Genomic DNA, 17,678 nt, shown 5'->3' on the forward strand with positions numbered 1-17,678 from the left:
CCATAGTGCACCCGACGGAGATGGATGAAACCAGTAACATGTTCAATAAATTTCGATTGACGAGCAACTGCCATACCACCGCACGACCGTTGCGCCGCAGTTGTTTGGGTGGAGTGTGTGTGTGTGTGTGTATGTGAGCTGGTGCCGCCGCCGGAAGTGGAATCGAGTAGTAACTCAATCAGGCCGGACCGATGTTTTTGCGAGCTTTTTCCCATCAGAGCCCGGGTTGTTGTTGCCAGGCAGAAAACAGTAGACACCTAGCGCTAGTAATATCATTCCATCAGGAGGAGTTCGGGCCGGGCTCGGTGTCCGGTTAGCCGGCGAAGGTGGGCAGCGCACAGGAGTGCTCGCTTTGTACGCCGCAGCCATTATATGGGAAATTGATTGTAAATTTATATGGGAAATTTTGCGTTATCGGAACGGGGCTTGTTTTGTTACATACACCGCACCGACCGACCAACCGACCGACAAGGACGCATTGAGGGACGAACTGCTGCTGCTGCTGCTGCTGCTGCTGCTCGTCAACGCCGGGAGTCCCGGGCGAAATTTTTCAACTGTCCGTGTCCGGCCTATCATGTATGCACCATCACTCTCGCTGTAGCGGTTGCTAGCGGTTTTTGCCGAAAGCCGTTTTCACCGGTCGGAAATTGAACGCCTCTCATGGTTTTCCATCATGGGGCTCTATACACTTTCGGCACTACTGGGAAATACGCCCAATCGAGAGGGTGGTCCGAGCCTTGCACTGGCTGTTGTTGGTGATCGCCACATAGTCATTCAGGTGCAGTAGCAGCAGACTGGAACGGCTGCGGTAGCCGTCAGAGAACAAGTTCAATTACAACAATGAGTGTGCGATTGGGCGGTCTTCAATAGGATCTTTGGCAGTGGGCTTTGGCAGGGATTTTCGGGTTTGCAGCGGGAGCCTTGTGTTGTATGAAATGTGGAGAATTTCCTGAAAGGAATTTACTGGATTTGGGTTTCTGACGGTTTTTGAGTTGACGTGGGCTTTTCGAACTGATGGCGATAGACAACGTTTTTTTTGGTTGATCAACGTCAAGAATGCTGTAATTATTGAGTTGATGTTTCGAATTTTTTTGTCCTGGAAATGTCTGCTTTTTTTAGTTGAGCTTCCCACTTGTTTCAAGGATCCGTCAGCGTTGCAAAATTCATGTGATCTAAAACATTTATTTATGGCTTGAGGAAAATTTATTGCAAATTAGAATCTAAATTCTACAACTTTGAAGGTAAAACTTTCTGATAAACGTGTTGAAGTGTCAAATCCAACGCGTATTTCAACCCTGTCCGTGGCAGTCTATTCACACTTGCTTTGGCGGAGCCCACCACCCTACGCGTCCGTGAAGCTGCCGCCGCGTAGCCATACCAACTGTATTCCACGCGTACAGCTATGATATGCGAGCGGAACGTGAGCAGAATGCAAAATGCCAGATCAAGCCCCGAACGGCTCTGTGTGGCAAGTCCCAGACAGCCAATTCAAGCGAATGGCGATGCGGAATGAACCACTCGCTCCGAAGAAGGATGCTGCAATTTTCACATGCTTCGCCATTGACACGGATAGTCAGCTCATCGTCCGTCGTGTCGTTGCGTTGATTTGGGATCCGTCGTCACCACCACCACCGAGCTCGTTATTGTCGTTGGGTTATCCTCGGCATCGGTCTCGGACACATTCGAGATCTATTTAATTGAAAAATTAATACTGTTTACCCGCGGAAAGATATGGTGGGCTGTGGCTGAGTGCTACGTGGAAGGAAAATCAGTTGAAAGCTTCCGAAAATCCAGCCGCAATCGTTCATATCCGTTTGGGTGAGAGACCCTAATGGAGGGAAAAAGCAAATTGAAAACACAGGCAATGTGAACATGCGATTAGAGACCATGCACTTCTGGGTTGCAATCACAGAAACTTCAAGATCAACCAACACTACTCTAACGAATTCTGTTGCTTTCCTCAGGGCCCATTAGATTTCGTACAGCTCTGATCTGACCTTATGATGCATCTTTTTTGAGCACTTGAATTTAACTTCGCAAACCTTTCGTTTCAGGAATCCCGTGGGGGGGGGGGTCCCTACCTAACTGGGAGGGAAGTTTTTGAAGAAGCTTGCCCTCTGTGATCTGCAAAGACCACAGGAGGAACCCCTTGGTGGTACTTTGATCTGCTCAGGAAACAATGTAGACAAACTTGGAACAGACGACCTTCGGCTGAATCGGAGATTTTCAAGACGGCTCGCAAGGCCTACCAGAAAGCTCTTTGGTTTGCTGAACGATCCGGCTGCAAAACCCTTTGTACAAATGTTTCCTATTTGAGTGAAGTCAGTCAGTTGAACAAAATCCTTACGAAATCTAAGGATTTCCGAGTGAACGAACTACGTTTACCAAATGGCGATTTCACTTCCTCTGATGAGGAAGTTTTGCTCCTTTCAAATCTCCTAATGGGATATATCCTATTTTGCTTCAGAAATTATTTAATTATTTCAAACATGTTTATTCCGAAAATAGGTCGTGCGTCGTATGAAGAAGCAAAGAGTTTCAGGACTTTCACTTAAACCACTTTTCTTCTGAAATGCCTTGAACGCATTGTCGATAATCACATCCGTGATGTTCATCTGGCCAACGTGCCTCTTCATATGAACCAACCAATCTGGTAAGTCCATCAAATGCTCAAAATCCGACATCTCTTCTCGACATTGCGTCAAGCAGCGATTAGGAAACTGAGTGTTTGTGGATGCCTCCAAGGGGGAGTCTTATCCCCACTTTTGTGGAATATCGTAGCAGATACGCTATTGAGGCAACCGTAGTGATGTTCGACCTTTCCGTCTGTTTGATTCTAAAATCGATGTCACTGAACAGGTAAAGTACGTTGGAGTTATTCTTGTTTCCAAGCTTTCCTGGATACGTCTTATTGAGTTCAGAATCAGGAGAGCTTGTATAGCCTTCGGGCAATACCGGCTAACCATTGCACAATGGGAAATCCCTGCTCGGAGTGGATGGATTTGATTGATTTTTTTTTTCAGATATAGAGGGTGTCATTCGCCGCACGATGCTAGAAATCAGTGTAGCGGGCCCGTTTTACCCAACACTCTCTCATTTTCACCTTTATCGAAAAATCCAGGAGTGTAAAATAAATGATTTATTTATTTCGTGCTTGTGTAATAACTTCCTTTTTTCCGTTCAACCAATTGATGTTGGCACTGCTAAAAATATAAAAAAAAAAATTAATTGCAAAAAATATACCTGGTAGTTCATTAAGGAATTCGAATGGTAATCTTAGCGTTGCTTCACTAGTCCAGAAAAAAAAAATAGAAATGTCCGAGAATTCTCTATACATTCGTTTCGTTTCGGTTCTTTTCAAGAATTTCTCCAGGGATCCTTTCACGCGTTTCTTTATAAATTTCTAAAGAAAATTTCGAAAAAAAATACTTTAGGGATGGATCGTAAACTTTACTTTTCTTGGTATTTATAGAAATCTTTTTTCAGGGATTTATTCGTCAATTTTTCCAGTGATCCTTCAGAGGTTCTTTCAGAAATTACATCAGGATTCTTTTCTTGGCGTTTCTCCTGGAATATCCCAAGAATTCCTTGTTTGAATTGCTGCACAGCATTCTCTTGTTTTCCAGGAACTGCTTCAGAGATTCCTTCCTGTAATGTAATGTAATACAGGATCTCCACGAGTTCTTCCGGTGTTTCTTCCAAATCATCCTGCAGATATCTTTTCAAAAATATATTAAATGATTTATTTTAGAATTCTTACAGTACCTTTTTTTTTCATTTTTCGCACGGATTCCTGAAGATTTTGTTTCTCCAAAAACTTCCTTCAGGAACTTCTTTGACAATCAATTCAGAAATTCCTCAAGGATGTCCTTTAGAAATCCTATCAGGAACTTCTCCAGGATTTTTTTTTCTTAAGTTTCTCCAATAGTTTCTCATAAAATTCTTCCAGAAATTGCTCTAAATCCTTCTCAAGGAGTTCCTCCAGGCATTCCCCAGGGATTCCTCCAGGAACTCCACCAACTATTCAGAAAATTTACTCCAGGAGAATTACTTCAATATTTTTTATGTAATTTTATAAAATACTTCTGTAGAAATCTGTGGAGAAATATTTGAAAGAATTGCTGAAGGATTCCTGAATGAGATTCCTCTCTAAAGGAATCCCAGGCGATATTTCTTAAGGAACCTCAGGAGGAATTCCAAAAAGAAATCTTCTTGGCATTTCTTTGCTAACTCCTGCCGAAGTTTTCTAAATTCCAAATTCCTGGAAGAAACCTTTGGAAAAATTTCCAAATTCTGGGAAATTTAAAAACAAATCCATGCAAAAATATGAGGTTTTCTTTTGCTGATATTCATGAAGAAATCCTCAAAAAACTGAAGGTGTATTTAGTTTCTGAAGGAATTCCTGAGTAAGTTTCAGATGGAATCCATAAATAAATCCTTGAACTAATTTAGGAATTTATTGTCTATATTATTACTGTACAAATCCCTGGAGATATTCTAAAACGAACCCCTGGATAATAATGCGAAAGAATCCCAGAATATTCCTGAACAAGTTCTAGAATGGGTTGCTGAATAAATTTCTGAAAACTCACCCTCAGAAACCCCCCATGGAATTCCTTTATAGATTTATTAAAAAATATTTAGAAGAATTCCAAGAGAAATCTCTTACAAAAATACTTGGAGAATTTACTAAAAGAATTACCGGTGGAATTCGTGATTGAACTTTTAAAGAAATCTCTGAAAGAATATCTGGCGAGAAATTTTCACAGGAATTTATGTAATACTCTCTAGGTATTGTTTCTAAACAAATTTCGTATTCCTTAAAAAACAATTCGAGTAAAAATTTATAAAGGTATCCTGGGAAGAAATCCAGGAGCAATTACTGGGGAAATACATGAAAGAACTTATGGAGGAATATCTATATGAATTTCTGCAGAAATATCAGGAGGAACGTCTACTGGAATCACCAAATAAAATCATACAAGAACTTCATGGAGAATTACCTGGAGACATTCTATGAAGAAATTTATTGAAAAACCTCTGATAGAATTTTCAGAACAACCGATGGAAGGATTCTTGAAAGAGCCATCGGATTTCTTGGAGCTATTTCTGATTCTCTGATTCTTGAAGTATTTCTGAAGAGGAAAAGGTCTATAAATCACGTTACGCTTTGAGGAGGGAAGGAGTTCAGCCAAGTGTGATTACCCACAAAGAGGAAGTCCCATACAAAAAGTGTGTCATATGGGGGAGGAAGTTGAAAATGTGAATTTTTGAGTGACCTAATTTATGGGATTTCTAAGGAATCATTGAAGCCATTTTAGGAGGTTCTTTATAAAAAATCTTTGGAAAATTTATGGAGGAACTTGCGGCATCCGGAAAAAATATATCTGATTTTTTTTTCTTGAAAAATATTCGGAATTTTATTTAACCCGTACATGGTTTACTAAAAGAATCCTCGTATAAATTTCTGAAAGAATCTTTGGAGGAATTTGGAAGGTTTTCTAGAATATTTCTTGATAAAATTTTTTGAGGTTCCTCTAGAAGATTTTCTAGAGGAACTTTGGAAGGAAATTTCATGGAATATATTGCTCCAAGCAAGGATGGGAACACTCACTTGCAAAGAGTTACACTCAGGGGCTGTCCATAAACCACGTGGTCATTTTTTTGGGATTTCTGAAAACCCCCCCCCCCCCCCCCCCCCGGGTGGTCATTATTCCATACAAATTTTTTTATTCGTCCATACAAAATGGTCATTGGCCGAACCCCCCCCCCCCCCCCCCTCATGACCACGTGGTTTATGGACAGCCCCTCACTTGCTATTTTCTTAGCTCAGAAACGTGCAATCAAGAAACGATGTATGGACCACTTTATCCTTGTGGTTTTGTCTAAAAGTTTGCCGAATAGAGTAAGGGTCGCACACGCATTCCGAAGTCGTTAGGGAGCTGCGAAGGCAACTCTCCACGAGGTGAATGTAAGTTACACTCTCCTCGTGGAGAGTCGCTTTCACAGCTCTGTCACGACTTTGATATGCGTGTGCGATCCCTACTCTATTCGGCAAACTTTTAGACAAAACCACAAGGATAAAGTCGTCCATACATCGTTTCTTGATTGCACGCTTCTGAGCTGAGAAAATAGCAAGTGAGTGTAACTCTTTGCAAGTGAGTGTTCCCATCCTTGGCTCCAAGAATATAATTCGTAAATTGCCATAAAAATCTTCTTTGAGAAATGCCTTGAATATGTAGGATTTTTTTATGGATTTTTGCTGATGGAGTCTCTAGATCAGGTTAAAATGTCTGGAAACGTACTTTGAGTAACTATGTATGTCACCTGCAAGAATACTGAAAGATATTTTTATTTTTCTTCTAAAAGATTGTCCAAAACTGTTTTAAAATGTTTGCAAATTTTCCGGAATTTCCATCAACAATCCAATTTTGAAATAAAAAGAAAATAAAACTAATCGGGCTGGATAAAAATTAATCATTCTCGTGAAATTCCGTCAAAAATTTTGATCTCAATCCATTCGGAAAATTCATCGGTTTTGAATTCCAATTAAAGTTGCAGCCATTGGTTTCACAAAGGGTTCTTCCAGAAAATAATCAGTCAGTTACTTTAGAGAAATCCGCCATATGCTAAGTGTTCGATTCCTTTGACGAGTTTTGCCAAAAGATTTTCGTGGAATCAAAAAAAAAATTTAAATTCCACTGGATATTCATTAGTCGGTTTATCTAGCAATAAAACTACATAGAGGAACTTACGTGTTCTCAGAAGATTGTTCTTCTCAGAGTAGGCCTCAAATCCTTCTCAGCCAAGCTGAATTTTATGGCTAAGTTTCAGGCAATTTGGCTAACAACAACCCCCGATGACGTAGAGAACAAACCTTCCGATAATACCCGAAGTCACCCTATATTTTTAATGTTTCTTAGTTTCAAACTTATAACAGAAGTGATAAAATTAGTGACAAATTGATACTTGATACTTGATACTTGATACTTGATACTTGATACTTGATACTTGATACTTGATACTTGATACTTGATACTTGATACTTGATACTTGATACTTGATACTTGATACTTGATACTTGATACTTGATACTTGATACTTGATACTTGATACTTGATACTTGATACTTGATACTTGATACTTGATACTTGATACTTGATACTTGATACTTGATACTTGATACTTGATACTTGATACTTGATACTTGATACTTGATACTTGATACTTGATACTTGATACTTGATACTTGATACTTGATACTTGATACTTGATACTTGATACTTGATACTTGATACTTGATACTTGATACTTGATACTTGATACTTGATACTTGATACTTGATACTTGATACTTGATACTTGATACTTGATACTTGATACTTGATACTTGATACTTGATACTTGATACTTGATACTTGATACTTGATACTTGATACTTGATACTTGATACTTGATACTTGATACTTGATACTTGATACTTGATACTTGATACTTGATACTTGATACTTGATACTTGATACTTGATACTTGATACTTGATACTTGATACTTGATACTTGATACTTGATACTTGATACTTGATACTTGATACTTGATACTTGATACTTGATACTTGATACTTGATACTTGATACTTGATACTTGATACTTGATACTTGATACTTGATACTTGATACTTGATACTTGATACTTGATACTTGATACTTGATACTTGATACTTGATACTTGATACTTGATACTTGATACTTGATGCTTGATACTTGATACTTGATACTTGATACTTGATACTTGATACTTGATACTTGATACTTGATACTTGATACTTAATACTTGATACTTGATACTTGATACTTGATACTTGATACTTGATACTTGATACTTGATACTTGATACTTGATACTTGATACTTGATACTTGATACTTGATACTTGATACTTGATACTTGATACTTGATACTTGATACTTGATACTTGATACTTGATACTTGATACTTGATACTTGATACTTGATACTTGATACTTGATACTTGATACTTGATACTTGATACTTGATACTTGATACTTGATACTTGATACTTGATACTTGATACTTGATACTTGATACTTGATACTTGATACTTGATACTTGATACTTTATACTTTATACTTTATACTTTATACTTTATACTTTATATGTACTTGATACTTGATACTTGATACATAAAACTACCACAAACTCGAAACCACTCTCGTTTTGACATTTTCGTTCAGGAAGTTCCGCTCTCCGTGGGTGAACCAATCTGCGGAATCATCCCTTTTGGGGCGGATTATCGAATGATTCAGTTTCGTCACGCTCTGCTACTAGGACTTTTTTTCGCGACACTCTACTGTCAGAGGTGAATAAAATAAATAACCGCCACAGTAGAATCTGTCACTTTCTCCCTCGGAGATTGTTATAGATTTGCGGATTTCCAAGCAAATCGAAAAAAAAAAAATAACTCGAAAGTTGAAACCATGGCTCCCACGGCTGCTATGGCGGCGTTCGATTTCGCCGTAATTAAGCCGTAAAATTTCCAATTATCACTCAGTGGTAATTAATCGAAAAATGGTCGCCCACAAAGTGCGTTGGTAGCCTAGCCGTATTCTCTCGATCGGTGGTACCGCCAGCAGCGCTTTCGCCTGAAGCGTTGCGTTGGGGTTAGCCCAAGGAGGATGATGAGGCTTATCTCGCAAGTGCAAGTGGTGGAGCGAGGGATAGGAATTTTAATTTCCGCCTCGGAAGCGAAGCAACAGCTGCAACGCGGCAACGTCGATGAACGGTGATCCGGAATTTCGGTGGAAAGCGGCGCGGCAATGGGTTGGGTGGTCGGTCAGCTGGCAGGGAAGGTTTAAGTGGATATCAACACGTCAAGTGCGGTTTTTTTTCGGTGGGTTTCAGGACATGGAAAATGTTGAATCTGCATTGGCATCTGAATCTTTAAGCTAACATTTTCCCTTTCTTGTATCTTTTCAGAACACTTCAACGCTTCGAACCACATCACAAGGATCCAACACAGAACTCCCATTCGCGAGTGTTCATACGGTTGTGCTTAGAAGTATCACCTTCAATGAAATATGGTGTGTAGTGTTAGTTTAGTCATTTCGTCTAGAAATCAATCGGCAGCACCGTGGCTAATCACCTGAGGATTTTGCCATCATCTTCGTCGTCGTCGCCCTAGTAGAAGTAGTAGTAGTTCTAGTAACCGCGGTAGCAGTTTCTCGTCGGTAATCATCGCGGGACGACTTTCATGTGGGAAATGTTGGATCCGGATCTAGAGTGTGGCAACGAATGCGGCGGCCCGGGTCCACCTCCGGAGTTTCGGATCCCGCCGCCACCGCGGCCCCCCTTTCTGGCCGAGCTGAGCAACTGCAACGAGGACGGTGGCGTTGGAGGGTCGGTGGCGGCCATGCTCGGACCGGGCGGTTCGGCCGCTGCGTCCTTCAGCGATGGCGACATGTGCGACGTGATACCGGTAAGTTGTTTTGAAACAAGTTGTTAAGAACTTGACTTGTTTTTAGATTCAAGTCACCTGATATAATTATAAGCCGATTATTATTAAACTGTGTAGTCTATTTCGTCTCTTCTCATCTTCCAAGAAATCTTCATATTTATTTTACGTAAATACAGCTCTCTAGATGTATACAAACAGACAGAGTTTGATTGGATGTACGGAAAACAGGAATCTCAGAAGAAATTCCTGGAGGAATTTCTGAAACATTTCTGAGAAGTATTCCACAGGGATTTCTTGGAGGAATCTTAGATGGAATTTCAGGAGGAATTCCAGAGAAGATTTCTAGAATAGTCTGAGAAGGCATTCATGGTAGTCTCCCAGAAGCAGCTTTCGGGGGTATTTCTGGAGATATCACAGAAGTACCGCTTTGAGGTATCTCAGAAATTATTTTGGAATAATTTTAGAAGAATCCAAAGAGGTTCATAGAGGGATTTCGAGAAAGATACCTAGAAGATTCCTAAAGGGCATTCCAGAATAAATCCCTAAAGCATATCTTTGAGGTATTCCTGAAAGAAGATTCTATGAAGGAACTCTTGGGGGTGTCTTTAACGTTCTCTGGGGAATCACAGAAGTTACTTTTTGAGGTATTCCAGAAAGAACTTCTGGAGAAGCTACCGTAATTTTAGAAAAAAAAATGTCAGGAGGAATTCCCAAAATCTTCCTATAGGACTTTCAAAAAAAATTCATGATGGAATCCCTGAAGATACTGTTTGAGGTTTTTTTTGAACTTTTGGAGGAATCGTGTAAAAACTCCTGAAAAAAATCTGAGACGCATCCCCTGGAATAATATAAGAAAGAATTCTATGAGAAATTTCAGAAAAGATTTCTATAAAAATCTCAGAATTAATGCAAGAATTTATTTGTTTGCTGATTCCACTGTCCCAAGTGATTATTTTTCCATTAGTTCCACCAGCAATTTTTACAGGATTTCTCTTGAAATTTCACCTGGGATTTCTCCAGGAGTTTACCTGGGATTCCTTCAGATGTTTTACTTCAGATTCCTCGTGAAGTTCCATCCGGCATTTTTCCAGGAATTTCATTTGTGATTCCTCCAGCAGTTTCAACAGGGATTCCTGAGATTACTCTATGAGTTTCATCTGTGATTATTTTTTAGTAGTTCAACCTGGGGTTGTTTTTCGTAAGTTTCTACCAAGGATTGATTCAAATGCTTTACTTGAAATTTTTCATAATGTCATTCATGAGTTTCACCTACGATTCCTCCAGGAGTTCCACCTGGGATTTCTCTAGGGCTTCCGTCTGGGATTTCTCCAGTGGTTTCACCTCAGAGATCTCGTAGAGTTCCTCCTGGGATATCTCCAGGATTTTTACCAGGATTTCCTCCAGGAGTTCCACCTGAGATTCGCCCAGAACTTTCACCAGGGATTCCTCTAGGAATTCCACCAGGGGTTCCTTCAGGATTCCCAACTTAGATTCGTCCAGGAGTTTCATCTGGGATTTCTCCAAGAGTTTCACTTGGGATTTCTCCAGTAACCATCCACCTGCGATTCTTCCAGATGTTTCACCTCAGATTCCTCGTTTAGTTCTATCTGAGTTTCCAAGTAGGATTCCTCCAAGGGTTCCACCTGTGTTGCCTCTAGAAGTTATACCTGAAATTTCTCCCGAGGTTTCAATTCAGCTTCCTTCAGGAGTTCCTCCTAGAATTTCTCCAGGAATTCCATCTGAGATCCTCAAAGAGCTCAACCTGAGATTCCTCAAGAAGTTTCTCCTGAGAATTCCGTAGGAGTTCCACCTGAGATTACTCAATGAGTAGCATCTCACAGCAACTCAGTTTTATCTAGGAATTCACCAGAGATTTAATCAAAGGTTTTTCTTGGAATTTAAGGTATCATCCTTTACTCCTGGAGTTGCACCAGGGTTTTCTCTGAGTTTTACCTCAAATTCTGACCTGTGTTTTGTCCAGGGGTTATTTTTGAGATTTCCCCAGAACTTTCTCAAGAAGTTCCTCTGATAGTTTATTCGGAAATTCCTCCGAGAATTAGTCTGGAAATGTCTAACTGAAAGTGTTTCTTAACCCTCGAGCGATCGCGCTGTTGTATTTTGTACAACACGTTGAAAAAATCTCGCTTTTTGTACTCAGCACCAGCGTGCTGTTGACCCAGGTAGTCCACCGCGCGAGTTACGGAAGGTTAATCTGCACTTCCAAAGTATTCTTCCAGGAGTGTTCTTGTAGGACTTCGATTGGGAATATTTCTACTTGAGCTTATTTTGGAGCATTTATATAGTAGTACTTCAGAGTACGTTCATCCAGAAATACTTCCAGGATTTTCTGTAGGAGTTTCTCTGAGAATGTTTCTTCTAAAATTCTTTCGGGAATGTATTCCTTGCACCACTGAGGGTGCACTCCATGCTTCGGGATTCTTAGGGAGCGTTCCTCGTAAAGCGATTTCTTTTTGAACAGTTCCTTTTAGAGAGCTTCTCTATAAATTCCTTTGGGGACATTCCTAGCTACAGTGTTTCTTCGGTACCGTTTCTTCGTGAGTTTCTTTCGGAAGTGTTATTTTGGGCGTTCTTCCGTGAATGTTTCCTTAGTTTTTTTTTCAGAAATGTTTCCTCCTCGAGTACTCTACGGGTTGAAGAGCAGTGTTTCTCTGTAAATGTTTTTATCGGTGTTTTTCCGGATAGGTATAATTCTGTACAAGTTCCTTTGGGAGTGTTTTACCAGAAGTTCCTACGGGAGCGTTCTTCTAAGAGGAGCTTCGAGAGTGTTTCTGTAGCATTTATCCGCAAGTGTTTTTTTTTAAGAAATTCAACTTGAAGTACTTCGAGAATGCTCCTCCAGAAATATTCCTTCATGTTTCTTCATTCAAAATTCTTTTTCGAGGAGCTTCTTCAGGACTTTTTATTCATAAGTACTTCTAGAAAAGCTTCTCTAGTTCAATGAGTTTCACCAGTAGTATTACTCCTGAAATTTTCTTACAAAGGTTCCTCCTGAAATGATTTTCTTCCCAGTATGTTGTTCTTGGCGAATTTCCAAAGAAAATGTTGAAAAAAAATTCAAAAAAGTCTCCAAAGAAGTTTTAGAAGAAGTTACTAATGGACCTTCTATAAAAGCTTTCCATGCGATTTCTAAATGTGTTTCCGTTTTAATTCCTAAAAGAATTTCCGTAGACATTTTAAAAATATCTCAAACGATGTCTGAAGAAATTCTCAAAATCAAAAAAAATACCTACACAGTTCCAACGTAATTGCCAAAGAAATAGCTGAAAAATTTGTCGATCTAATTGCTAACAAAATGTCTGAATTTTGTATGTTTTTATTTGTGCAATTTTCAGCTTGATGGGGATTCATCTCAGAAAATATCTGATGGTTTTCGCAAAGGATTTACCAAAGGTATCCCTACAGAAGTTATCGAAGATAATATTGGCGAATTTGACGAAGAAATTACTAAGTAAAATCTAGTAGAAATCCCCAAAAAAGTTAGCTGGATGAATTTCCAAAGAAATCACTGAGAGAATTATTGAAGGAATTTCCAAAAAAATTACCAAAGTCATTGCTGAAACCATTTCTAAAAATTCTGCTCAAATTACCGAAGGGAATGATTAGAGAATTGCGAAAGGAACTCAGATGGAAATTTCCTATGAAATTGTAAAAGGAATTAAAACAAAACAATCGTCAAGGAAAACGGCAAAAAAATCAAAAAAAAAAAAAACAATGCCATCGACATCTATTAAAAATATTTTAAGGATTTTATTTTATTTCCGAAGAAATTACTAAAGTACTCATTGAAGAACTGTTGGATGAATTTATAAAAGAATTTCCAAGAGAATATCCATTTCATTCTCATTTTTTTTTTGAAATAATTCTGAAGGAATTTTAAAATAAATTTCAGAATGAGCTCTCAGCAGATGACCGTATAAATTTCCCTCAGAATATAAAAAAAGCCAAAGGATCCCTTCTAGATGTTTCCGAAGGAATTCGTCGAAAAATCTCAAGGGAATCGCCAAAATTAGACCCGGAATTGCAGTAGGAATTCTCGAGAAAGTTGTCGAGAGTTGCCCAACTAGCTGCCGAAGATTTTCTTAAGAACCACAATAAAACATTTTCGTAGGAATTACCGATACAATTTCTGAATAAACAGCTGGAATAACTATTAAAGGTACTCTCCAAAAAATAATTCTAAAAAGAAAAATAATTCTCAAAAAACACAAGCTGGAACAGTTTTCAAAGAAATGGCCGACGTAATTATCATAAAATCAATCGCAGGAATTTTTAAGCGAAATGGCAAAGGAATTTCAAAATAAATTGCCAAAGAAATCTTCGAAGATGTTTCCGAAGGAATTCCAGGAAATCTCAAATTTCCTATACAATTTCCAAAGGAATACCGCAGTTCTTGAAGGAATTTACTATTAATTTGCCGAAGCAATTAAAAAGAAATTCCCCTAAGGAATTACCGGATTACTTTCTTAAAAAAGTTGCTGAAAGAATTTTGAACTTGTCAATTGAAATCGAATAAACTTTTGGGTAAAAATTTCCGTGGATGCACCTGGTTGAATTTCAGGATGTGTGGAAAATGGGTTTCCAGTTAGCCTTGTGGTTAAGGCTAAGGATCGCCAATCCGAAGACGGTGGGTTCGATTCCCGTTCCGGTCGGGAAAAATTTTCTCGACTCCCTGGGCCTCACAATATACAATTTCATGCAATGGCAGGCAAAAAATGCCCTTCAACTAATAACTGTGGAAGTGAAAGAACACTAAGTTGAAGCGAGGCACGTCAAGTCCCAGTTGGGACGTAGAGCCATAAAGAAAAAGAAGAAGTGTGGAATAACTCCCGGAGGAACCCCTGGAAAATAAAAAAGGAACTTCTGGAAAAATGAATCAAAGAAGAACTTCCAAAGGAAGTTCTAGGAATCATGCGATTCACTCTCAAAATAAATCAACTTCCATTCTCTAGTTTTCTACGATTCTTCTCAACGACCATTGCAATTGCGGTGCAGTCGCTTTTCTGCCAAGTGCCAGTTATTCGGCCAAGATCGCTTTCGATTCCACTTGGTTCGCTGCTGGAGTTGACCAACGTCAGATGTCATGGGCAAACTTCTTGATCCCCTGCAGATGCGAATTGGATTGACGTTGACCAAGTTGGGCTCAGGAATGGTCAAGAGCGATTCGCCAACAAGGAAATTCTCTGGATCTTGGTCTTTGGTGAGTCGTTGGACCTTCCTCGATTGGGTTCAAGGTGATAACATTCCAGATATTCGACTGCGACCTGATCCAGTGAAGGGGGTGCTGTAATCAGCCCAAAACGTTGAACGTTATTCGTTGTATGCATGAAATTGTCGGCAAGTTAGCTTCCGAGAAGACGAGGGATGCAATACGTAACTTGACTGTCAGCAAATGGCTATGGAACAGTCCTTACTCGTATGTACAAAAAACGACGTAGATACAGCCGACGTACATACATATGCTGCTTTGGAGGCGTTCAAAAGTATTGAAGACTGTATTTTTGGGATTACTCGATTCTGCACGGCACGGAGAGCACTTGTAGCTGGTTGAACTCTTACTTCTGGGTTGGTTATCTATAACTGACAAGGGGTGCTAACGATATTGTTAGTTGTCTATTTTCGTAGGATGAAGTCTGCTTGGTGCAGAACCCCATCAATTGCCGACAAGTTACGGCGTGCTTCGCGTGGTCGTCGTTGCCGGTGAGGACGTCGTCAACATACGGCCGTTTCTTCAAGACAATGGGAAGCATTCTGCTTCGTCAGCGGTCAACTGGTTTAGCACACGATTAGCCTGGAAAGGTGAGCTGGCGAAACCGTAGGTGATGGACTTCAACAGGCTCTAATCGTTCTTTCCGGAACCGAATCTGCTGATATTTTCGGCCATCCAGGTGCACCCAGATCTGTAGAAACATCTTCTCGGCGTCAGCATTGAAGAACGGGATTTGATGAGACCGTAGAGTACAGAGCAGGCTGCACTGTTGATCCGTAACTAAGACTCTCATTCTCTTTCAGAAACTCATGGTAGGCGATACGGAGGCCTTCATCGATAGTTAACTTGGCGAGCTCGTTCCATATTACTTCTACTATTAGTTCTGTCACTGCAGAGACAGAAAAATAGTAGAAGTAATATGAAACGAGCTCACCAATTTATCTGGAAATTTCTTTCTCACTGCACTACCGCTGATAATGCGTGAACTAAATAGTTATCATGAATCAAACGCTTTTGATCTTCGAATCTTTCTCATTCTAGAATTTAGATAACAGGAAAACATTTGAATTAGATATGACCTGGTAACAATGCACCGTTACGTTTCATTTTCTTGTGATCAACCAACGCATCGGACGTGAAATGTTTGCGATAAATTGAACAAGTACAGTTTTTTTTTTTCAAAAGTAACACAAAAAAACAACGCAAAAATCCTCCCTACTAGTTTGCTAAGCACTTCATACTGTGACTGTCATTGCTACACCCAGCACCAACGGACTGGGCGGACCAAATCTCCCATTATCTGTGAGCGAGTGCGCAAATGGCCGCTTGAAGCAAACATAGACCAGGCAGGCATACAGGCAGGCGGTTATGACCAGCGACAGAGTTAGTATAGTGTTCGCAGCAGCAGCAGCAGCAGCAGCGAGAAGAGCAATGCAAACCATCCAAATGGCGCGAGTTGGAGAAAATCGACAATGCCAAGGGTTGGCCGCTGTCGAGTTCTGGTTGCACTGGTCTCAGCCAGTAGTGTGATTCGCTCGTGCCGTTGATTTTGTTCAAAACTTTGCGGTATAAACTGCATTTTTATTTATTAAATGGATGAAAATGTAAAGAAAAAGTGAATGTGCAGTGGAATATCGAAGAAATATCGTGAAAATGTGCAAATAGCGTTCGAAAACCCCATTATTTTTTCGTCGCAAATTCGATTCAAGTCGCCATATATACGTTTCTCGCGCGGTGTTTATGTATGGTAACATTGTGAAGATGTGTGTGTTACATATGCAGTGGTGTGGACGCTGCTGATGTAGGTGTGCATAATCATTGCATCATCATGAACGGAGCGGACAACTCGATAGGATTCAGCTAAGTTTACATTATTTTTGTTTTTGCTTGTGTGTACTGTATACGAAACACAGTGTGTGGTAAACACGGCATCGTATGGGTCTGATTGTGAGGTATATGAACTCGCGCATGTGTGAAATGATTGATCCGCTGGAGAACTGAACTCGCTCGGTTGGGCAATTTCGGCGCAGGAGCAGGGTAATTTCCAATAAGAACATATTTCTGTTTGGAGTGGCTCTGCGCTGGTGTCGGAGTTCTTTGATCGGGTGGGTGCGGGTCGCCGGTTCATCAATCCATCGAGAGAGCGTGTGTTCATTTCATGTTTTCATACGAACACCAACGATGCTGATGAAGTTCCAGGCACGCGGTGCGCAGGGCTTGCTCGATGGGGGACTGCGAAGGTGATTTTTTTTTGTGGTTTTCTGTGACAAAGTGGAGGAAGGATTTTGCTTTTATTTTCACTAAGAAACCCCGTAGGAAGAAAAAGTGTTTCCCGGTGCATCAACCTTCGTAGCCGCGAATGTCGGTCTCTTACATTTTCTCTCACCCCCGCGCGCCGATGGTAGTAAGACGGTAGGATTCGCACTTACCATCAATAATGCGGACTTTGTAAAAACTTAAGTATACATACCAGCATTTTTTTTTATGGGGTATTGATTCCTACCAGTTTTCGTATAATAAGTTTTCGTATTACAAAATATATGTTTCTTTTACATATTGATACTTTTCATGTGTGTGTAATTAAGTGTCATGGTTATGACAATACGTTAGAATCTGTTGTTTTCATTAAATATCTTCCGTTTGTGATCATCATGTGAACAAGTAAACATTCCAAATGATTTAAGGGTGCCGAATTCGTCGTCGTGCGTTTTGCAGCGGTTTTCTTAACTTTTGTTACTTTTGTTGCATTTGCGGATTCGCGTCGGTTCTGAGTTCGAATTGTCCGCGTCGTCGTCGGTTTGTGTTTTTTGTTTGTGCCCGTCATCGTTCTCCAGACGTTCTCCGATTCAGTGCAATTGGTGGTTGTCATGCCAGTCAGTGGCAAATACAGTAATGTTCCGATTTTATCACGGCCTCCGCGCGTCAGTCCATTATTTTTCATTCATTTGCTGTTGCATTTGAGAGCAAGTGCTTCCCCTCTTC

At 40.0% G+C, this 17,678-nt stretch overlaps 1 protein-coding gene across 1 annotated transcript in view; it reads left to right on the forward strand.

The window, feature by feature from the left end:
* LOC109433280 (uncharacterized membrane protein DDB_G0293934) overlaps positions 1 to 17,678 on the forward strand; it is a 509,917-nt gene that overhangs the window by 158,836 nt on the left and 333,403 nt on the right. The window contains exon 2 of the mRNA XM_019709711.4: positions 8,992 to 9,490. Within this exon, the coding sequence (XP_019565256.4) occupies positions 9,266 to 9,490 (225 nt within the window). The 5' untranslated portion in view covers positions 8,992 to 9,265. The remainder of the gene's footprint in view (positions 1 to 8,991; positions 9,491 to 17,678) is intronic.

The sequence above is a fragment of the Aedes albopictus genome, chromosome 3 (assembly GCF_035046485.1).
Source record: "Aedes albopictus strain Foshan chromosome 3, AalbF5, whole genome shotgun sequence".
Classification (NCBI taxonomy): domain Eukaryota; kingdom Metazoa; phylum Arthropoda; class Insecta; order Diptera; family Culicidae; genus Aedes; species Aedes albopictus.